Here is a 22,347-nt window from a genome sequence, read left to right on the forward strand (position 1 = left end):
TGTGTGTACTGCTAACCTTTTACTGTCAAACTGTCTGGTCTCGATCATATCAGGACACGATGGAAGTGACCAGGTGCTGAAGCTGTTCAACAAACACTTTTGTACTTGTGCTATAGAGTTACAGAGGTGAGATACAGAGAAGAAGGGAATACTCTATTCTATGTGCATTTTCTTTAGTCTTTTTGCAATTCTTCACATTTATATTGGGACAAGTTGCGACACAGAGGTCAGTCAGTTTGGCTCATCTTCTGATTAGAATTAGGATAAAAGTAAAAAAAATAAATACATAAAATAAACAGAAACAGATCATAATGTCCTCTAAAAACAGACAAGTTTTTAAGGATTGAGTCTGAAATCTTGGATGTGGCCTATAGCCAAAGAAATCCTGAATTTGAATATACAAGATGATTGACAGTTTCTAAATTTTTACTAAATACTCCAAAAAAGAGCCGAAATCAGTCTCAAATTGATTAAAAGTCTAGTGTCTGCATGCACGTGTGAGCAAAACGTGACTGTAACTGGAAGCAAGTGAAGAAAAAAAATTGCAAATTGTGGAAATGGAAGGACAAATATTGCAATACAAGATGCTGAATAGACAAGAAAGTTGCGCAATATCATGATTTAGTGTGAAATACAGCCTCCGCATACCGTTCGAGCCTCACGTTCCCATGAGAGTTTTCTCAAAGACAATCAGCATGTTCCACAAAACAAAAGAAGACAGAAACACAATGAAATGATGACCAGCAGAATTTACGATAAAGCAATGAAACCCCTTTAACGTTCTAAAATGAATGTAAAACTCATGTAATGTCCTGTAATATATGTGTGTACAGCTACAGTCAATAACATTTAATTGCAAAAAACAAGGTCCTGTTCATTTTTTTTTAATTCAGTAACAATATCCTTCTAACGCTTGCTTAAGCATCTAACTTTACAAGAACAACTTGTTGCCATGACATTATCAACAGGAAGACACAAGGTAGTGGAGGGGTGGGGGCAAAAGTTTTGGTCAATGACAGGAACTGTTCAAATACAACTGCTCTGGACTGACAATTTCACAATTCCCAAAGAGAAAACAAGATATGGGACAATATGGTTCTGTAGGGTCAGGCTTCTGCAAGAGGACAAACTCAGTGGATTGTTATCCGCAGAATTATCCCACGAACAACTACTGAATCATTTCATTTTCAAGGTAAGAAAAAAGTACTGGTTCATAATTGAGTGGATGTTGGTAAATAACCTCAGTGATGCTTTCATAGTGGTTTATCTGTGGTTTATACTTAATAATCATTTTGTGTGTGTCAAAGTTTTCATTTTTTGGTACTGCAGTTGAATGACAAAAATAAAGAAAGAAAGAAAGATTTTTTAACCAATTTCATCTGATCGCTGAAAAAGTTCTCTAATGACCCAGAGTAGAACAAACAGCTGTTAACTTCCAAAGTTGAAATAAAATTGAGGTCGTGCCAAGCAGCATGAGGGGGTTTTGTAAGGTTGCAAAGATGCAGGAACAAAATGGTCTGTTTGCATAGATTACACCATACTGATTTGCTCTGTGTCTGTGTGTGTGTGTGTGTGTGTGTGTGTGTGTGTGTGGCATTTGGGAACAGGAGTTTAATAATACTTAAAAATACAGATTATTTAGAAATGAAATGGCAGCAGTGAGCTGAAACAGGTATATTCAACACTGGAAATCAAATTTACACTTTGATCCTTTTCCCACTGCACTCTCGACATTTCAAAATGGAAACTTTTTTCAGTCCATTAATTATTATTCACTCATGCATGACTTTATTTCACTTAAGTTTGTATTTCTTTTTTTTTTTTTAAAAAACATTCTGTGTTTTCATGTCAAAAATGTGTTTTGTGTCAATCACTTTTGGATGAAACGAAATGAAATCTCCCTTCATCCTCCGCCTTTAATGATTGATCAAAATGTCAACATGTGTCCAGTTTGCTGTCCAAGTTCAGTCAGTCCTCTTCATCTGTAACAATTACAGGATCCACGCTTGGAACTTCCCGTCTTTTGCAAATTCTAGATATGGTCGAGCTTTCTTCTTAAACTTGAAAGACGTTTCAGGAGCTGTTCATACTTTGTGGATCTAAAAGGTACGTCAGAAATCATGAGCATTTTGCATTTTGGCATCAAAAACTTGTCACTAACTGTCACTAACTGTATCTAAGGCACATGTTTTCGTGATGATTAACTCTGTTTTTTGGTCATTTTCCTCTGCATTTACAGCATTTACCTTCATTTGAAGGCAAATATGACCCTCCTCTCCTCCAAGAAGCTACCTTTTGCTTTGTACTTGTTAGTTGGTGAGTTTTGTTTTCTCTCGGTTTTCTTTTTGTGAGCATTTCTTCTTCTCGTGCAGTGAAATATTTCCACATACTTGGCTTGACTGCCACTCTCTAAGTCACAAATAAGAATAGATGAGTCAAAATAACTTTGAATTTTAGATGAATTTGACAAAAGAAAGTTAATTGAAAGTAATAAATTGGCAACTGTTTGTACTGTAGCTGTGCATTATGTGTAAAAGGAATTGTTTTCATTGTCACGACCAACTTTTTGACTGTGTTTTCTGCTGCAGATCTGCTGAACTTGCTGGTGCATGTAGGTCAGTGGCTTAAATTTGTGTGCTCTTTTGTTATGAAATTCATCTCAGATTTGTTCATTTCGAGTCGCACGCTTTTCAAGCTATCGTACTTTTACCTTTCGTTTGCAGAGTCGGCGACCATTCGGGTGGTGGGGCCTTCACGGTGTTCGGGCAGGGTTGAGATTTACCACAGGGACTCGTGGGGAACCGTGTGCGACGACCACTGGAGCATTTCCAATGCTGAGGTGGTGTGTCGAGAGTTAAACTGCGGCACAGTCATCGAGGCCAAAAAAGGTGCCTTCTTTGGACCAGGAAAGAATAGCATTTGGCTGGATGACGTTCAGTGTGTTGGCAATGAATCCTCAATTCTTGAGTGCCAGCACAAAGACCTGGGTATGAGCAACTGCAACCACAACGAAGACGCTGGAGTCGTCTGTTCAGGTGGGTTTTAGTACATATGTTTATGCTTCATTCATATTTGCAATTCAAAAAAAAAAAAGGTTTCATACTTGTTTATTTGAGATATCTATAAACTTACAATGCAGCTTTTCAGTAGCAGCATTCGTAAGTGGTGCTGGAGGATTTTCTGTATTTCATAGAATGTTTACCAGTTGGGAATGAAACATTCTAAATTCTCTGTAACTTCCATGTCAAGGTTTTTTTCTTGTGAAAATGTGGAACTGTCAAAAAAATTTAGGAAGTACATCTTAGGCTAAAAAACTGCTAACGCAACATTTCTCCTAACTGGCCGTATTGATGATTCATGTGTTCACATGACCAGTTTCTGTACGGTCAGTTAACTGCTTGTTGTCGTCTTTGTGTTGGCAGCGCTGCAGCAAGGCCAGCGTGTTGCTGCAAATGTAAAGTCCAAGGTTCAGGAGTTGGACTTTTTTTTCTTTCCACATCAAGTCAAAACAAAGCATAGCAAGTTCTTGGGGAAATACGCAGACTTTTGAATGCAGCAGTTTTACAAATGACAGAACTCGTATTGGAATAATTTATTTAGAATACTACCCAAGTGGTACAACAAGTGCAGAGCCAGTAAATAAAGGTTTGGCGTTGTGCAGATCGTTGGTCTTTTGGTGAAACACAAATAATCAAGAGTCAGGACGCAGAAATGAGAATTGGAGTAGAAGAGTGAGGCGAAGCAACCAGCATCCATGGTGTTGCCTGTCCTTGTACATCTGGTTATTGTCACTAATGCATTTTCTGTCCATTTAATTTGCAGAATCTGTGCGTTTGGTCGGTGGAGACGGTCGATGTAACGGCAGAGTGGAACTCTACCACGAAGGCCACTGGGGGAAAGCCTGCAGCACCGACTGGAGCAGAGAAGCGGCTGGGGTGCTTTGCCGGGAAATCAACTGTGGCACTCCGCTGGTTAATCCGGTGTCACAAGATTTCGGACAGACGCACGACCTTACGGGGGTCAAGTCCAGCTGCCATGGAAACGAGACCAGTCTGGCACAGTGCACTCTGGAAGACAATAAAGAAAGTTGTACTGGCGCGACGTTAATCTGTGCAAGTAAGCCAGAAAAACACACTCACACTCTGACATCTTGTGTACCTGGTAAATAAACACTCTCTTAATCTGATTTTTTTCCCTCCCTCCAACCTGGCAGACAGTAAACCAGTGCGACTTGTCAATGGGACCCATAGGTGCTCTGGCCGAGTGGAGATCTACCACGACGGCAACTGGGGGACTATTTGTGACGATAGGTGGGGGATGCAGGAAGCAGCAGTCACATGTCGCGAGATGAACTGTGGGAATGCCCTCGCTGTCAAGTACAGGTCATACTTTGGCAGGGGCACAGATCAGGTCTGGATGGATGATGTCGAATGCACTGGCCATGAGAAGGCCATTGCGGACTGCCCGCATCGAGGCTTTGGACAGCACGACTGCGACCATAATGAAGACGCTGGACTCGTGTGCTCAGGTAACGCATGCCGTGCTCTGCTGTCTCCAAAGATTGCATGGATTTAGTTGAATCGCAGTCCATTATTCTTTCTTTGTTTGCCCTCCAGAGAACATCAGGTTAATGAAAGGGCCTGACAGCTGCTCCGGCAGACTCGAGGTGTTCCACAATGGCACATGGGGAAAAGTGTGCAATAGCAACTGGAGCCAAAGAGAGGCGACAATGATCTGTAAAGAACTCGAATGCGGCAGTGCCAAGAACAACCAGGAAAGTTTCAATTACGGTGACAGCGACCTGACCGGGTTTATAAGTAGATGCTCTGCTGATTCGACCTCCATTAGCCAGTGTGGACTTGAAGCGCAAAGAGGGAGATGCCAAGGTGTCTCAGTTTCATGTGCAGGTAAGACCCAACAGTGTGAGAACATAATTATGAAATTTTAAGTCATGATACATTGCAAAACAGGAGCTCTCAAGATTTCTTTTTTTAAAAAAAAAAGTTGCCAAAATGCACTCTTAATTGTGTATTGGTGAAATTTCATTTAAAAAAATGTGGGAAATGTTGCTGAAAGAGGAGCTTTACATGTTTACCTTTACAGCTTTAGATAATCAAGTCTTGTAATGTTTTTTTTTCCTTTTTACAAAAATGTAAACACAATGCTTGGTGGCAATGAAATTGATATATTGATATGTTACACATATGTCACATTGTATGAATAGGCCAACCTAAAAGTAATTAACTGAAACGAGTTTGATCAATCAGTCCCCTGATTTCCCCCCAAATGAATATAATATGGAGTAAATGATAAAATGTTAATGTCATATGCAACTATAATTTCATAATATCACTGTATGATTTCTGCTCTCTGGAGGCACTTTTAACCTGAGTGAACCTATTTTCAGGCATTTCACCACTGAGGCTTGTTAACGGCACTGACCGTTGCTCTGGCCGGGTGGAGTTTCTCCATGACGGTGCGTGGGGAACGGTGTGCGACGACCAGTGGGACATCAGCGATGCTCAGGTAGTGTGCCGAGCCATGGACTGTGGAACGGCCCAGACAGCCAAATCTGGAGCTTTCTTTGGTCAAGGCACCGGAGACATCTGGATGGACGATGTCCGCTGTTTTGGCAACGAGTCAACCCTCGTGCACTGCCAGCGAAACGCCTTCGGAGATAACAACTGTGGTCACGGCGAAGATGCTGGTGTCATCTGTTCAGGTATCATCTCTTTGATTCTCCCGTTGTTCTATTTCACAAAATGGTTGAATGAATTTTACTGTATCAAACTGTCACATACATTTTTATCTTGAATAGATGCTGATTTCAAAAAGAACCTTAAACTTTGTATCTATTCTCTCAACTTTCTAGCTACTATAAGATTGATCAATGGAACAGACCAATGCTCAGGTCGGGTGGAGTACAACCACGGGGGTCACTGGTACCCTGCTTTCAATATTGAATGGGGAAATAATGAAGCAGCAGTGGTCTGCAGGGAGATGAACTGTGGGGATCCTGTCCAGTTCTCGGGGTCATTTGGTGAAGTTGGACAGCAGAGAGGCTACAGGATCACTTGTACCGGCAGGGAGAGCTCTCTCACACAGTGTGCGCTGAGAGAGTACACCAGGCCGGCCCACGTTTCGGAGGTTTCCATCAAATGTTCAGGTAAGAGCAGGCTTTTTGTTTTGTTTTGTTTTGTTTTTCATATATATATGTCACTAAGATAGATATAAAAATGGAAATTGTGTTTGCACTGATGTAGCATTTGTCACTTTTAGGTAATGTGAGGTTTGCTGCCGGGCCCACCCATTGTGCTGGAAGAGTGGAATTTTATGATAAAGGCCAGTGGGGAACTGTGTGCAGTGAATCCTGGGACATAGTTGATGCAACAGTGGTGTGCCAGCAGATGGGCTGTGGAAAGGCCCACAAGATAACCACACTGGTTGAGTACGGTCATGGCACAGGTCACACCTGGCCTGACCGAATTGAATGCAGTGGAACGGAATCCACGCTGGCTCAGTGTAACCAAAGTCCATTCGGAGACAGAACATGCAACGCCACCTCAATCGCCGGAGTTATCTGTACAGGTAAAAAGATAAACAATTTAACTGAGTACATCAAGTTATATTTTTGTACCTTAGCAATGACTGCAGTGGTGACTCGTTTGACTTCACAGGAAGCTTGGAGGTTCGGTTGGCTAACGGCAGAGATGACTGTTCTGGAAGAGTGGAGGTACGCCACGGTGAAGCGTGGCAATCAGTGTGCGACACAGACTGGACCTTAAGTAAAGCTGAGTCGGTGTGTGACCTGCTGGAGTGTGGACGTGCCTTCGAAGCCACTGGCTCTGCCCATTTTGGCCAGGGCACAGGATCTGTTGTGGAAGCCAGTGAATCTTGTTTTGGAAACGTGACTTTTCTGAAGGAGTGCTCACGTAACGGTTTCAGACCGTCAAAGTGCACCCATCAACATGACGCTGGTGTTATGTGTGCAGGTAAAGCCATTCTCTCACTTTCTCACATGTCAAACATTGTCGTGCTATTAGGTTTTATGTTTGGCAAATAAATTGAAATACTGAGCAAACCACATCAACACAAAGAATATGTGTCTAATCTGCTTAATCCAATAGGCAGTCAATAGAAAGGAGTAACTGCTTAAAAGTGTCAATGCAAGACCGGCAATTGTCCAATAGGTGATGGGATGGGGCTTAATGTCGACCATCAGCCAACGTTTTAGAGTCTGGGCTGATGGCCAGCTGAGCGTCTGACTGGAGTCGGGTATCAGTAATCTTGGGATAGGCTGTTAGGTTGGATGATGAGGACACTGAAGGTCAGGCAACTCTTAAACAGGCCTATCAAACGACGGGGCCGGTATTTATTTAATTCAGGAAAAGACTTTAAAGTCAGGAAGCTGAAGATGAAACACTGACTTTTGTGTAAACTGGGGTAAAGGCTTGATCCTTTCCAGAGCCTCGACTGTGGGGAAACAGAAAAATGGACAAAATGTTCACTGAACAAAAGGAAATCTGTGGAGCTAGGAAGTAAAACCCCTGTGATGTTCATGTAAAAAAACCCAAAGAGGCCAGTAAATATATTGCTCTTGTCATGTTTGTGGCTGCTTTATGAGCATCAAGAGGTTTTATGAGACTTCGAATCAGAGACAGATTATGGAACTCTCTTAGCAAATGGCTAAAGACCAAGAGAAGCTGATGCTGAGCAGGCGGTTTTGCTCAGAGTTGTTTTCTGGAGTTGGACTACGGTTCAATCAAGGAAGAAGGTCGTTTACTCCTCAAGAACACTTATTTCAAATTTAGTCATGCTAGGAAGAGCGATATAAGTCTCTCATCTTCATCAATGTTTTTCAATAACTTTTTTAATTGTTTGATGGAGATTCCATTGTATGATATATCCTGTCATAACTGTTATAGACACATGATATCAGATGTTTAAAATTATGAAATGAATCTCCCCATTTTAATGACAAGGCATTTAAACAACAAAGTTTCATAACAAAGGTGGAGCAGTAAATGCTTGTCTCAAGAACTGTGTTTTGCATTGGTGCTAAACTTTTCTTTTCCATACATATGCAGCGCAGATTCGATTGGCCAGCGGCCCAAATGAATGTTCTGGCAGAGTGGAGATCTTCTACAAAGGACAGTGGGGAACCGTGTGTGACGACGAGTGGGAGATGAGCGATGCCGATGTGGTCTGCAGGCAGGTTGGTTGCGGTCACGCCATCGCGGCCCCTCACAGTGCCCATTTTGGCAAAGGCAGTGGTCCAATATGGCTGGATAATGTGGAGTGCGTGGGCCAGGAGTCTGCTCTCGCACACTGCCAACACCCTCAGTTTGGAGAAAATAACTGCGGCCATGGCGAAGATGCTAGCGTCATCTGCTTAGGTAAGAGGATGAGTCCGTTTTAATCCACGAGTGACTGTATACACGTCAGCGATGACGTGTTGGACGTCACAAAACCTTAACTATTGACAATGTATGGCCTTTTTCAGGTGCTCTACAGAAACCCCAGATCTCCATCAGCCCCAGCACCGAGGTCAACTGGGGTGACAGAGTGGAAATCACATGTGCTGTCATCTCAGAACACTTAGGGGGGAACTTCGTCCTGAAAAATATCCAGGGGTCTTTCAACAGGGAGAAGTTCTCTGACCACGAAGCTGCGACCTTTACCTTACCTGCAGTGACCTTCGACCAAAAGGGCACCTACTTCTGTGAATATCAAAAGAAGTTAGCCAATCAAGTCATCAATTATCCTCAAGGAAACACTGCTGATCTCGATGTCATAGGTGAGTCACTCCATATTTTCCTGTTCAGTTACACAATTTGAGATTGTTGGAAATTTTATTATATATAATCCCAACATGTATTCATGCATATTTTTAAATCTTTGTGTTTTTGAAAATGGTTCTCTGTTCTGCAGTGAAACTGGAGAAACCCAGCATCGCTCTGACATCCCCTCATGCGATGGTGGTCTACAGTCCTGACAAAGTATCAGTCACCAAAGGCAACACTTTCTCCGTCACTTGCTCCACTCACTCCAGATACCCTGGAGGTTACTTCTACCTGACGAAGTCAAACATAACCACCATGGAGTCAAAGCCATCATTTGGCCACATGCTTTTCTACACAGCTTTCTTTGAGTTCCCCTCAATCGATTACAAACACCAGGGACTGTATACCTGTGTCTATGCTGTCAACATCTCCGCCATGTCTTTTTGCTCTCCTCCTTCAAAGACACTCGAAGTCACCGTAATCTGTAAGATCCAAAGACAAAGAATCCTATCATACTTAGCTGTTTTTTTGTTTGTTTGTTTGTTTTGTTTGCTAACTTCATATCATCTTTGATTTCCAGCGATGTCTTCCTCCTCGTCACCTGTCACTGGCGTGGTGGTAACGTTTGTGGTGTTGCTGGTCCTGGTGGCCGTCGGTGTCTTCGTCTGGAGAAGGAGATTCAAGGGTACTGGTAAGACACGTCGGATACTACAAAATACTATATTTAAGTGTCCCACTCTGATGTTGAACAAAGTGTTGAGTTGATGTCTTAATGGTGTTTTTGCTCCCTTCTCAGATGTGATGGTGCAGTTTAGCAACAGGTTCGGAGGAGCAATTAAACGGGACACAGATGACAGAATCAACGGAGGGAATGATCTAAGGTAGATCATAAGGAGCGTTTTCTTTATCATTTCTTATTTAAACATCTATTTGTATCCATGAGAGATAATCCTTTTATTACTCTCCTTTTCTGCTTTAGGGACCGCAACAACCCCATGTATGATCGTGCATTTAGCTTCAGCCCCGAAGACAAACCTGAAGAGGAGCCTGGTGATCCTGATGCAGCTGAGGCAGAGTCCGAAAACCTGGCGGGGAAAGTGTGCTACGAGCTCGAACCTCTCGTTTTTTCCTGATAACAACATGACTCATTTAGAAATGTCAGTGATGTGATTTTGCAGAACATACAGAGCGGTATACTACCAGGCTGAAAAGCTGCACTGAGAGCATTTCCCTGAAAGAAGAAAAAAAAAACTAACTATGCTGTGAAGCTGTATGCACATTTTCATGTCACAGAGCTAAAGTGAGAAGTTATTTTATTGCGGATCAGCAGAAACAAGTCTGGTGTAACGTTTCAGCTGGTGTTGCATCGGTCTTTGGGAGGGCAGACCACACTAGGCGACTGCATTTCATGTGTCTTTACAAACCAATAATTAGCAAATGTACAGACTTTCTGTTTCTCTATTCAGATGTATTGTATGTTATGAGATATTTCCAGTAATTAAGAACTCTAATGATATGTACGTCCTCTTTATGATACTTTCTATTCCCTTTAACATTTTTAATTCATATTTCTTCAAAGCTTTGACTAAACCAATAGAACTACGGAGAAACTGGTGAAGTGATGAAGTGCTGCTGTAGCTGCACCCCACTTCTTCCTGTTTGTTTTTCATATTTAAAGTTCTGTTGTGTTTCATTGTCTAGACTAACTGATTTTTCCAGAAGAGTGCGCCAATCATAATTAGAAATAATGTTCTAAGACCATTTTGAAGGATGGGTACATCATCTTGATATTGATTTAGTTAGTTTTTGTTTTATCTTATGTTCTTGTTGGTGTATGTAACTCCTGATCAATAAAGATATGTTTCTTACCTCAGCTCTCACAGTATTTGACCCAGGTTTCACTTGATAATGTGTCACAATGAAAAATAATCCACTACACTGAAGTCATGCATTCAGAAGTTGATTACAAATAAACAAAACTTTGATCAAGCGGATGAGATTGTTATCATGGGCGAAATTTCATTGATTAAATCACAGAGGCAGTGATGGCTTTGAGGTTGAAGCCCCCTGCTGGGAGGGCCTTCAGTGTGGGTCCCTCTTCAGGCCCTCGACCCTGTACTTAAAACATCCAAAAATGACAGTGTACCAGTTTGCCTGTGTACATGAATTAATCACATAAATGGAACAAATTGTTACTAATTGCGCTGTACTTTTCTTTGACAAAGACACAATGCTTTGCATGCAATGGAGCACACCTCTGAAGTTCCACATCCCGGAAAAAGAGTACAGACATGATTATGTCTCATGCCACACCTGGCCAGCCACATGTCCACATCTGCCATTTGGTTGTGGGGTCAATAAGAAATACCGTAACTGCTGAAATAGTGTACCTGTTGCTTAAAGTATGACTGTCGAGATCTTTGTGTGTGTGTGTGTGTGTGTGTGTGCGTGCGTGCGTGCGTGTGTGCATGCGTGCATGTGTGTGAAGTTCCAAGGCAGGCCCCGACAGGAATGGCGTTCTGACACATGGGTGTGTCTGTGCAGGTAGCTCAGCTCTGTCCAAACCTGCTCACCTTGTCTGGTAAAGCTGCAAGCCTGCAGTCGAGATAGTGGAAGGTTTTTCTGTGTCTCCGCTTCTCTTTGCGCCTCCGTCAAACTGTTTCTCTCGATAATTCTTGGAGCTCAGAAATAGCAGAAATGACACTGACCGTGTATTACAGCAGCGTGAGCGGCTCCACCAAGGTACAGTTTGATGCGTCACCTTTTGCTTCATGCCGAGTTTTTACCCAGAATGCTGACATTACAAAACTATTAACCATTTGCTAATTCTTTGCTGCTGTGAACTTGTCTTTGCAATCTGGCAGCTCTTTGTTGGCACTTATGTAAATCTCAGAGCAAAATATTTCATGATTGTCAGGACTGAGAACTGAGTTTCATGTTCTTCATAACCAGCAACTGTTTTGTTTTTGGGTTTTTTTCTAGATGAGAAAAGAGCAAGATCGCATTTTCAGTATCCTGGATTCCCAGAAAATTTACTACATAAAGGTCGATATTTCTCAGAGCTCTGATGATAAAGACAAAATGAGGAAGTTGGCTTCGGATAAAACTGCACTGCCACCACAAATATGCAACGGAGACAGCTACTGTGGTGTGAGTTTTGCGAAATATTTTTTAAGAAAATGATACTGTGGAAAATTATGGAAAATAATCATGGTATATTAATCACAAATGGGCTTATTTTCTCTCTTGTAAGAAAGATGTTTTTGTCTCAGTTGTAGACACAGGGATGAAGCTCAACGTTGCATACAGAAGTAGACACCCATGGGCAACCTGTTTTAAGTCATCAACTCGCAGATCACACCCTCTTAACATGCACGCACACACATACACACTACTCTCTTGGGATTACTTGGGATACTCTATTTTCTTGTCACTTCACTGCAGAAGATGCCAAAAGAAAAGGCAGAGTTGGGTGGTGTACATATGGGGACAATCTTTTCAGACAAGCATCATTTATGTGGCACTAATTTAGAGACTTTGAAACAAACAAATTTTCTCAGAATGAAAACAGTATAATGAAAAAAACTGTATTTTTCAACTCCAGCAACTCTAGAAATTGTTTTAAATGTTAAAAAAAAGTAGCATGACTTTGAGATTCAGATGCTGTTTGACAATCAAAGTATTGCAGTTGCAAAACATTGATATCCTCTTTACATTTCACACTTAAAATGTGCATAGATCGTAATCAACCAATCAAGTTCAGCATTTTCTGCGTCTCACATGATTTGCATAAAATCTGTAAAGGCAGGGAAACCTGTAACTGCATTACCGAACAAAAAAAAAAAAAAAAAAACCATGCTAGGAGAACATGCAAGCTCCACATATTCTCCTGCTAACTGCTGCATCCCCATGTGGCTCGGTTATACAGACTCATTAACTTATAATCAAATCATTCTTGCCACAATGAGCTATGATATATTTTCTCTCCAATAAGTCTTCTGAAGAGCCTTCATCATGTCCATTTCCTGTAAGGCATCTTTGCTTTGCCAATTGTATCTGTATGCAATTCTAAAGAGTGTGAGCTGTCAAATAATGTTACTTATAAATGTAAAACATTGTCTAAATTCTCATATAGTGGATAGATGATTGAGCAAGCAATAGAGTTTATTATGTAATGTGTTGCCAGAGGTCTCAGAAAAGTAAAGCTCACTCTGTTTTTCTCCTTCTTACCATCATTTCTAATCTACGCCCTTTGTGTTTCTTTCAGGACTATGCAGCATTTGACGCGGCTGTTGACAACGAGCAGCTGAAGAGCTTCCTCCAAGCCTAATATGATGACAAGATCTGTGGGAACCCGAATCACATCACAACACCCACTGCATGAACAACCACATAAATGAGAACTGAGTGCATTCTTACTCATTTCTGCATTTCTGTGAAGAAAGATGTTTTGATTGCTCAAATAAAAAATCCCAATTTGGGTCTGTGAAGAATCGGGTTTTTCATTTTCACTTTGAAAGGATGGGGCTTTGAAACTGTACGTTGGACACGATTGTTTCTTTGCTCAAAATAGTAGCCCTAAATACACCGCAGATTTACCTGTAGAATATAAACATCCAGACCCCTGAGGTCCTCAGGAAGAGGTTTACTGAGATTTGCTCAGAGTCAGAAGCAAACTTCCTGAGCATCTGACGACTACTGAGTCTCACTTCCTTTAAATCTGGCGTTAAAATACTATTATCTGCTCAGGCTTTCCAATAAACAATAGATTTAACTATATCATCCTTATCTTACTTAAGTTTTATGTTATTTATTTTACTTTAAATTATTTTTTTGTAATCACTTAAGAATTTCCACCAGGGAGTAAGAAAGGATTTCTATTCTATTCTATTCTATTCTATTCTATTCTATTCTATTCTATGAATGTTTTTCATAGTCTCAATTGTTTAAGATCAAGTTTCTTAATTGCCTTGCTTTATTGCATTTATCTGTGTTTGAAAGGTGCTCTATAAACAAATTGGCTTGCCTTGCCACAGTATATGAGCATATGCCACTGAGAGGTAAATATTCAAGTTTCACAAGGATAAAGAATGGAAACACTGCATGTAGAACATATAGAAACTAAATAATACATTTACTTGGTAATAATGTTATTTCGTTCATTTGTCTTGTGTGTGTGTGTGTGTGTGTGTGTGTGTGTGTGTGTGTGTTCTTGTACATACCCAAAAGTAAGGACCAAAATTCGTTTTTCACCAACAGAGTGAGGACATTTTTGCAAAGTGAGGACATTTTTGCCGGTCCTCACTTTTCAAAAGGCCTTTTTTGACCTTTTTGAGGGTTAAGACTTGGTTTTTGATTCAGGGTTACAATTGGGTTTAGGTTAGGTTTAGGGCATAGCCTAGGGTTAGGCATTTATTTTTGATGGTTAGGGTAAGGGGCTAGGAAATGCATTATGTCAATGAGTGTCCTCACAACGATATAAGTACAAACATGTGTTTGTGTGTGTGTGTGTGTGTGTGTGTGTGTGTGTGTGTGTGTGTGTGTGTGTGTGTGTGTGTGTGTGTGTTCTCATATTTCTATCCTTGTTGGGGCCAAATGTCCCCACAAGGATAGCAAAACGTGGAACGACGTGCCTTGTGGGGACCTTTTTCCGGTCCTAATTAGGAGAAACAGTGTTTTCTTGACCATGTTGTTGTTACTGAAAAAAGTAAAAGTGCAAAAACATTTCTTTAGGGTTAGGCTTTGTTGTGGTGTGGGTTAGAGTTAGGGTAAGGGTCAGGGTTAGGGGCTAGACATGAATGGGAGTCAATGGACGGTCCCCACGAGGATAGAAATACGAGACTGCGCGCGCGTGTGTGTGTGTGTGTGTGTGTGTGTGTGTGTGTGTGTGTGTGTGTGTGTGTGTGTGTGTGTGTGTGTGTGTGTGTGTGTGTGTGTGTGTGTGTTTGAAATGAACAGGCAGTAGATCGGGCGCCACTGTGCGGCCCTGTTGGGTCCTGCTGCTATAAAAGCAGCGTCGCAGGCTTATGACGTCCTCTTTACCCGCTGCCCGACAGGAGGACAGGGTGCGTTTTGATAATCTAGTCGCGGCCAAACTCAATCCGTAGCATAAATCAACCATCCGCGTACATCAGTGTGTCCCAACATGTTGTTTATAATGTACAATAACCGCCCTGTTGTGCATGTGCTTTATTGCAGTTCTTTTAAGTCCACCATCCATCTAAAACCACAATGGCCGAGGAAGGGTGAGTGCGATGCTACTTGGCTAGTTCACGTTGAAGCTCGTGATTAATCGAACTCGGAGGCGAAATATTTCACTTGAAAGTGTTTCTGAAGATTGGATCTGTAAACGTGATTTATTTAGTATCTGGCTTCATAATGTAGTGTTTGTATACCGAGTTATCCCGGTGCCAGGTGGCAACTTTAGCTAAACGCTGGCTCACGTAAACGCACCTTCAAGCACATTCATGAACGATCCTGCAGTGTCTGACAATGACATCGGACTGTGGAGTTAAATCAGCTTTTAACTACATACCGTTAACTCCGTAATGCTCGCAGTGAGCACAGTCCAGCAGGGTCTCCTGAAGCAATGCGTGCGTGGTAACGTTTGCTTCCGCTCAGTCTGTATTGTCAGCGATGTATTTAGTGTTAACTCGGATTTAATACATAACAGTGAATAGATGTTTTCAAACATTGCTTATTTTAAAAATTTGAGCTATATTGAATGCAGCTGAACAGTACTTGCCTAAGTTTAGTTAACCACGTGCACCCATATGCAATTGTGCAGGTGTTTCAGTTCTGGGAGTTACAATTTAAGTGCAGATCTTTAAAGCAGCAAAGCACTGTCGACTTGTTTTTGCCATTTAAAGTGAAAAATATTGTTTGGTGTCATGCAGACATCTAACTGACAGCATTCATAACTGGATCCCTTGCTGGAGTGTAGTCTTTGGACGGCACTGTGGTTCAGAATGATGCTCACTGAAGTCTCTTGTGCTGCTAACATGTTTTATATTGCTGCTGCACTGGAATGTGTGCAATGAACAAGTAAAGTTGGAGCAGTTTAGTCTGTATGTTTCGAACCGCGTAAATAACGTGGAGTTGTTTGTACCTTCAGTTAACGGCTGACATTCAGTTTTCTTCTGAAAATTGAGCTCTCCAGGCCACACATGATGATTTTTTCTTTTGTCGGAATCCCCTTCACTCTACAATGAGTGAGATCCACCATCTGACGTGCCTGAAGCTCATCGGGGAAAGTCGGGGTCCGTCATGCCCGTTTCTTCTAGTTGTGAACATTTTTTTGTGTCTTTGTGGACAGCATCGCTGCCGGAGGTGTGATGGATGTCAACACTGCTCTCCCTGAAGTGCTCAAGACCGCACTCATCCACGACGGCCTGGCCCGCGGCATCCGTGAGGCCACCAAGGCCCTGGACAAGTGAGTTGGAATTTTGTTATTGTGAGTATACTGAATGTTTTGAGCTGTGGAGTTGGATTAACGTGCGGATTTGTTTTTCCAGGCGTCAGGCCCATCTCTGCGTCCTTGCTGCCAACTGCGATGAGGCAGTGTACGTGAAGCTGATCGAGGCCCTCTGCGCCGAGCATCAGATCAACCTGATCAAGGTAAACTTTCTCCTTCACAGAGGTTAAGGTCTCCAGTTTCAGTGGAAGAGATGTTTTTGTACAATTGAAGCTGATTGTTGTTTTATGTACCGCTGTTTCGGTGATGATAATTTGGCTCCCTCTACTGAACACCGTGAGGAGATTGCCTATGTTACCCAATTTTTGTCTGAGATACAGCAGAGTACTTGGCACTTCAGCTTCCATTCGAATGATATGTTAGATTTTAATCACTATTGATCAAGTGCATTGGTGAACCATCTAAAACGCAGTGTAACTTTCAGGTTGACGACAACAAGAAGCTCGGCGAGTGGGTCGGTCTATGCAAGATCGATCGTGAGGGAAAACCCCGTAAAGTCGTGGGCTGCAGCTGCGTCGTTGTCAAGGTAAATAAATGCCCGTTTGCTTTATCGGGTGCAGTCGTACAAAGTGAGCTCACTTCTTGTAAGAGTTACAGTAAAAATGAGGAAAGATAAAAATGTAATCATTACATTTTTAAGACGGTAAATGCCAGACAAGTGCAGGTGCTGTGCTTTGTGCCACGCAGCTGTTGGTACATCCTGGCTAGATTACGGCCAGGGTACGAACCCCGTTGTCTCCCTGTGGCGACCGGGGTCCCTGAGAATGGCTACATGCTGTAAACAAGACGAACGGTGTGATCAGTCCCATACCTGTAGAGATTGACTGATAGGATTTTTTGCAATGCTGACACAATTGTATTGTTACTGCATGAAATGCAATAACTCCGTTTCCTCTCAACAGGACTATGGCAAAGAATCTCAAGCCAAGGATGTCGTTGAGGAATACTTCAAAGCCAAGAAATGAGATGTCAATAAATCGTGGAAATAAAAGTGGCTTGTGTGTGTGTGTATTGTTTCTACAATCTAACCAGGTCTATCATTTGATTTGAAAACATGAACTTATTTTGAAAATGCTGAATCTCGGCCTTGTAAGATAAATGAATACTTAAAACTGTAGGAAATATTTAAGGTTTGAAGTCTGTCTCGCACTACTTCATGCAAGATTTCAGTCTGAATAAAAGCTCTGGGACTCGCTGACCTGAGACTTCCAGTAAACTGGGGAAAGTCACCATATATGGTAACTTTTTTTCTTTCCGTCTTTCTAATCCTTAATGATCATGTATTGAGTTATTCTTATCCTGAGGTGTTGATGCTGATTTTTTTTTTTTCTTGACAAGCAACATTGAAGGGTTTTTTGTTTTTGTTTTTTATAAATGTGTCACAGTGGTGCTCATGGATGCAAACATCCAAGAGCAAAATTTAGACACTTGAGGCTTGACACGGTGATTGTGTAATGCCTTTTAACATGTATGTGCAAAGATATTCATTGATGTTGTTACTCTCCCGGGCCCAGCACGGTCTACTCAGGCCTCCAATATGAAATACTCAGCTGTGAGAAGTTACATTAACTGCAACATCGATTTGACCACCAGGGGCGCACTGCAGTTGAATCAATACAGGTGATCAGGATCATTACAGATGTAGAAATGTCTCCATAAGACCAACTGTTTTATGCTTTTGTAAATGTAGAAATTCATTGTAAGGCATAATACTGAAATTCTCTCGTCTAATTTTAGGTTTGTCGTGCTGTAAAAAGACAGTTAAAGAATGTAATTAAATTGCATATATATGTGTGTATATATATATATATATATATATACACACACACACACACACACACACACACACACACACACATATGTATGTATTTACATTTACTGATGCAGCCGTCTTCTGATCAAATTGCACTGTATGAGTAAACTGTCCCGTTCAGGGTGTGTTTTGTCCGATCTCGGCTGTGCCGACGCTTGCCATGATGTGGATGGTTGAAAGTCATTCACAAAAGATGCACGGGTCGCTTTGATAGGATTGGACAGGATTTCCTCCTTTATATCTACATACATAGACATTTCTTAATAAAGAAAAGACATTCAAACACATTAAGGCACAACACATCATGACGCACATCTTCAAACCCTCCCCCCAGAAAGAAACCAAAATACAAAAATCCAGAGAAAAAAGATCCCCAAAATTTCATTTCCCTTCCATGACAAAAAAAAAAAAAAAACATTCACCACTTTCTTTTAAGTTTATTGTAAATAATTTACACAAATTTCTACCACAGACTGCATTGTTGTGTTGTGAATATACCACCAGGAAGAAGACACTTCTTAGAAAAAGGAAAACAAAATAAACCCAGTCGTCCCAATGATTCATAATGTTTGTACAGAGAAGCCTTCAAACGATTTAAGAGAGGACGGTTCTTCTGGGTGCTCGGAGCACAAACCAGACCTCGGGGTGAGAAACGTTCCACCTGGACGTCCTGGTTTCAGTCTGCCAGCTGCACGGCTGCTGCTTCCCACAAAGGCCCGTCCTTTCGCTTCAGGGCCGCTGAGCAGGGCTTTATCTCTTAACTCCACTGTCCTTTTCTTTTTTCTTCACCTCCTTCAACCTCTTCTTTGATTCTTAAGACCGTAAAGAGTAAATCCAGACATTCCAAAAAAAAAAAAAAAAAAAAAAAAAAAACAGACGAAAAAACACAAACAGTTGCAATGAAGTGTTTTGTTCTTAAATAGTTATATAAAAGAAGGGGCTGCCTGGCTGACCACGTCCATGGTAACATTGCAATGAGTCCATATTGCTATAATGGTTACAGGTACTCAAACTCCAGTGCTTGGTGTAACGCCAGCAGGTCAGAGTGACTGGATATCCTCCAGAAAGGCATGTTGTGCTGTGGAGTGGACACACACGGTTAAACACACCAACAATAAAGAAATAATAACGCTGTTGTCACACAGTTTGCACACCACCACCTGAAATCATGCAAGCTACGCTACAGTAGCTTGTCCAGTATCTGCTTCCTTTCCAAAGAGCACCGCAAAGGAAAACCATGCACTTCTAAGGAAGAGTTCGGCATTTTGGGAACTGAGCTCATCCACTTCTGTCCAGAAGGTTCAACCAGAAGCATGACGGCCTAAATTAATCTCTGATATCAGAGGATGTAGGGAGAAAAGTTTCTCCAGACCTTTTGTTTTGCATATTTTTCTCCAGTTGCTCAACTTCTCCAACTCCCAGTTGGAAAGTGGAAAAGAGCCAGTCCCAAAATGATAATCCCAGCACCCTGTGCAACGACTGAAACCCAAAAGCTGGAGAGGGAAACCCGCGGTGTAGCCGAGTACACCAGCGCTTTTTAATCCACGACTATTTTTCATTAAAAATGAGTTTTTGTCACATCAGACGGTGACAAGCGGCGTTATGTTGCTATGAACACACAGGATCACTCAGTGCTCAGTCATTGTGTATATTAGTGCATAAATATAAACCAGCGGCTCAAGGAATTACTCTTTTTTTTTTTTTGTTAAACTTCCATAAAAGTGCAAAATATACACAGTCACCGAAAAAGCCCGTGAGACTCAACAAGCTTCCCGTTCAAACATTTTAAACAGAGGGGAGGGGAAAGAAAAAAAAAAGAGAACCCAACACAAAACTGCTGCGCAGCAAAGAAAGGCAGGCTTCGTCCAATCAGAGCTCTCACACTGTGCTGAGTGAGCAGGGGGGGGGTCACGGTGAGGTCGCTGGTCCATTACCTTTTTGGCCGCCTGCTCCTCTTCCACACCGTCCCCAATTACAACATACACTACTTTCCTGCCAAACCTTTGCATTATGCGCTCAAAGCAACTCTCTTTTCCTGCAAAAAAACAAATAAACAAAGGGGGGAGGAAGGAGGGTGGTGAGGTCAGAGGGGTCAAAGTTCAGGAGGGGTTTGTTTACCTGGCTGGCGGCATGCTCTTCATCCTTCCCATCGCCAATCACAACATATGTAATGTTAGTGCCAAAGCGGGAGACTATACGCTCAAAACAGCTCTCCTTGCCTGGAGACAAACAGACGGCTTTCACAGGTTTTTTTTCTTTCTTTTCAATGCAACAAAAGAAGAGGCAGAACAGTGTGTATCACGCACACAAACACACACACACATAACCGTGCCGCTCACTCTGATTAGTCCTGACACCCACACGGTGCATCCTGGGAAGCACTCTGGCTCCGATAAATCAAATCAGTGCGGAGTGTCCTCCCAGGAGCTACACTCAGACCTCTCTCCTGTACAAATACACTCTGTTTAACACTGTTTCCACTCAAACGTCATGGATCCAGGAGTGTGTGGGTCACGGCGACTGAACTAAGACACAGGTATCTGAGTAACGGCGTGCGGTTTCCATGGCGACATATTGTTTTGTCCATTTGTATCGACATATCATGAGTGCTGAAGCGGGGGTAACACAGTTTAACAAAGCACACTGGGACGGACACACACACACACACACACACACACACACACACACACACACACACACACACACACACACACACACACACACACATACACACACACACACAGCCCTGGTTCTACTCTGCGTTCGTGTTTCAGAGCAGAGTGATGTGTTTCCTGCAAAAATACACTTATTTCTCACTAAGAACTCTGCATTCATTCCATCATCACATTTACACATATACGGAAACATAAAGTGGAGCAGTCGCATTGCTTGCCACATGCACACTAATCTTTATTTGACTCATCTCGCGGTACTCACAGTCCAAGAGCCAAATTTTGAGCTCAACTGTTAAAGTTAAATGTGAATGAGTGTGAGTGTCTGTCCTGTGTTGACCTGTCTTTACCCAGAGTCAGTAAGTGTGTGTTGAACGTTCATCCATCAGTAAGAAACACAGGAAGCACCAGAAAATCAACAGATGTCAAAATGCAATTAAAGTCAAGCTTATGCTCAGATTTTAACCCCCATTCCATGTTAGTGTGTTGTTTCCATACGGGTGAAATTACTGCTGAAGGATTCTTAGTGTGGCTGTTTGTGTCTTACCTATTTTTGTTGCACTGTAAATGTTTTCGATGGGGAAAACGGATCCCAAACTATACAGGAGAACTTTCGCCAGCGCCGGTATGAGCTGCGTCGTGGTCACCAACACGTTTACACAGTTACTCCTGTGGGACACACGCCACGAGAAGACGCATCGGTATGGATTTCAAGCCTCTAGCTTGTCACCTAAGAATTTAATGAAGGCTAGTATGAGATGCTTTAAAAAACAGATCCAGCATGCAGTGTGACCTGGAGCTGATGATGGACAGGGACTTGAGTGCGTGGGTGAGCCAGGAGTCAGTCAGAGCCTCCACCTCTGCTCGGAGCTGCAGCCAGGCGTCTCTCTTGGCGGGACCCAGCAGGCCTGGAACACAGCACCCGCTTCTTTAATTCACGAGCAGCGTGCGAAGACCAGATCGGCGGGAATATTCAGATCGCGCCTTTCTGTAACATGTCGCCCGTTAGCGTTAGTGCTAGCTCTTTTAATAAAGTGTAAAAACAATACGGGGAGCTGCTGGGGTCAAAGGTACAACTATCTAAATGTCAACCTTTAGGGTTCACAGTAAGTCAATGCAACTTGCACCTCACATTTGCAACTGCCCCCCCCCCCCACCCCCCAACAGTATCGCCCTCCAAGCAGCCATGGTAACCAGTAAACTCATTTCTTATTGGCTTACCCCCCACATTGTTTTTGTACGTGCTATACAACTCTTTGACTCGTCGGTAGCGGAAGGCCAGTTTCCTCATCCAGTCGACGCCGCCGCGGACCCCCGTGGCCAAGCAAAGGTTGGCGCTGGTTGCAGCTGCATGGAAGCCATCAGTTGCAAAACTGTAAGTACTGTCAATAATAATGATATGTTTTATTTGAAAAATCTGCTCTGGTAGAACAAAAAAAGATCAAATTGTCATTAGTATTAATCAATTACATGTGCAAACATTTATTTATGAGAAAATGCAGATGAATACGTAGCATTCTGTATCATACATTTTACTTAAATTACAAAAAGCACAATTTCAATGAAAAAGTTAGTGAAATGCTGATATTGTTGAAAGCAATAATC

General features: G+C 42.1%; 4 protein-coding genes and 1 non-coding gene across 9 annotated transcripts in view; 4 read left to right on the plus strand and 1 right to left on the minus strand.

Moving 5' to 3' along the window:
* Positions 1 to 1,069: 1,069 nt before the first annotated feature.
* LOC115402188 (scavenger receptor cysteine-rich type 1 protein M130-like) lies at positions 1,070 to 10,651 on the plus strand. The gene is made up of 18 exons (XM_030110678.1): positions 1,070 to 1,192; positions 1,998 to 2,106; positions 2,240 to 2,316; positions 2,589 to 2,615; positions 2,724 to 3,035; positions 3,823 to 4,116; positions 4,214 to 4,528; positions 4,617 to 4,907; positions 5,408 to 5,722; positions 5,873 to 6,166; positions 6,280 to 6,588; positions 6,678 to 6,992; positions 8,088 to 8,396; positions 8,504 to 8,797; positions 8,932 to 9,267; positions 9,364 to 9,474; positions 9,580 to 9,664; positions 9,763 to 10,651. Exons 3-18 carry the CDS (start codon positions 2,265 to 2,267, stop codon positions 9,914 to 9,916), a joined length of 3,813 nt encoding a protein of 1,270 aa, XP_029966538.1. The 5' UTR covers positions 1,070 to 1,192; positions 1,998 to 2,106; positions 2,240 to 2,264; the 3' UTR covers positions 9,917 to 10,651.
* Positions 10,652 to 11,344: 693 nt separating this feature from the next.
* Positions 11,345 to 13,288, plus strand: LOC115402227 (SH3 domain-binding glutamic acid-rich-like protein 3). The gene is made up of 3 exons (XM_030110737.1): positions 11,345 to 11,525; positions 11,766 to 11,933; positions 13,051 to 13,288. The coding sequence occupies exons 1-3, from the start codon at positions 11,481 to 11,483 to the stop codon at positions 13,111 to 13,113; spliced, it is 276 nt and encodes a 91-aa protein (XP_029966597.1). The 5' UTR covers positions 11,345 to 11,480; the 3' UTR covers positions 13,114 to 13,288.
* A 1,510-nt stretch (positions 13,289 to 14,798) lies between these two features.
* LOC115402223 (40S ribosomal protein S12) lies at positions 14,799 to 17,248 on the plus strand. Its single transcript, XM_030110734.1, has 6 exons — positions 14,799 to 14,848; positions 14,982 to 15,028; positions 16,099 to 16,215; positions 16,298 to 16,400; positions 16,682 to 16,783; positions 17,160 to 17,248. Exons 2-6 carry the CDS (start codon positions 15,015 to 15,017, stop codon positions 17,220 to 17,222), a joined length of 399 nt encoding a protein of 132 aa, XP_029966594.1. The 5' UTR covers positions 14,799 to 14,848; positions 14,982 to 15,014; the 3' UTR covers positions 17,223 to 17,248.
* Positions 16,494 to 16,576, plus strand: LOC115402550 (small nucleolar RNA SNORD100). Its single transcript, XR_003933145.1, has one exon. It is a non-coding gene; the product is annotated as a small nucleolar RNA SNORD100 (small nucleolar RNA).
* A 1,058-nt stretch (positions 17,249 to 18,306) lies between the features above and the next one.
* LOC115402193 (eyes absent homolog 4-like) overlaps positions 18,307 to 22,347 on the minus strand; it is a 36,293-nt gene continuing 32,252 nt past the window's right edge. For 3 of the 5 annotated variants that reach the window (XM_030110685.1, XM_030110682.1, XM_030110686.1), the window contains 5 exons: positions 21,964 to 22,124; positions 21,536 to 21,650; positions 21,290 to 21,411; positions 20,005 to 20,105; positions 18,307 to 19,148 (listed from right to left, as the gene is read on the minus strand). In XM_030110685.1, coding sequence (XP_029966545.1) covers positions 19,068 to 19,148; positions 20,005 to 20,105; positions 21,290 to 21,411; positions 21,536 to 21,650; positions 21,964 to 22,124 — 580 coding nt within the window. In that variant the 3' untranslated portion in view covers positions 18,307 to 19,067. Of the gene's footprint in view, positions 19,149 to 20,004; positions 20,106 to 20,188; positions 20,290 to 21,289; positions 21,412 to 21,535; positions 21,651 to 21,963; positions 22,125 to 22,347 lie in introns of those variants that run through there. The other 2 variants (XM_030110684.1, XM_030110687.1) reach the window with 2 other exon arrangements.

Source organism: Salarias fasciatus, chromosome 15 (assembly GCF_902148845.1).
Source record: "Salarias fasciatus chromosome 15, fSalaFa1.1, whole genome shotgun sequence".
NCBI classification, from domain to species: domain Eukaryota; kingdom Metazoa; phylum Chordata; class Actinopteri; order Blenniiformes; family Blenniidae; genus Salarias; species Salarias fasciatus.

Bases quoted from the DNA above. Each gene is read 5' to 3' on its own strand.
- LOC115402188 (XM_030110678.1), top strand. From the start codon at position 2,265: ATGACCCTCCTCTCCTCCAAGAAGCTACCTTTTGCTTTGTACTTGTTA. The intron at 6,167-6,279 runs GTAAGAGCAGGC...TGTCACTTTTAG, and splicing joins GGTTTCCATCAAATGTTCAG to GTAATGTGAGGTTTGCTGCC. The intron at 9,665-9,762 runs GTAGATCATAAG...TTTCTGCTTTAG, and splicing joins AACGGAGGGAATGATCTAAG to GGACCGCAACAACCCCATGT.
- LOC115402227 (XM_030110737.1), top strand. From the start codon at position 11,481: ATGACACTGACCGTGTATTACAGCAGCGTGAGCGGCTCCACCAAG. The intron at 11,526-11,765 runs GTACAGTTTGAT...GTTTTTTTCTAG, and splicing joins GCGTGAGCGGCTCCACCAAG to ATGAGAAAAGAGCAAGATCG. The intron at 11,934-13,050 runs GTGAGTTTTGCG...TGTTTCTTTCAG, and splicing joins ACGGAGACAGCTACTGTGGT to GACTATGCAGCATTTGACGC.
- LOC115402223 (XM_030110734.1), top strand. The intron at 16,216-16,297 runs GTGAGTTGGAAT...TTGTTTTTCCAG, and splicing joins GCCACCAAGGCCCTGGACAA to GCGTCAGGCCCATCTCTGCG. The intron at 16,784-17,159 runs GTAAATAAATGC...TCCTCTCAACAG, and splicing joins GCAGCTGCGTCGTTGTCAAG to GACTATGGCAAAGAATCTCA.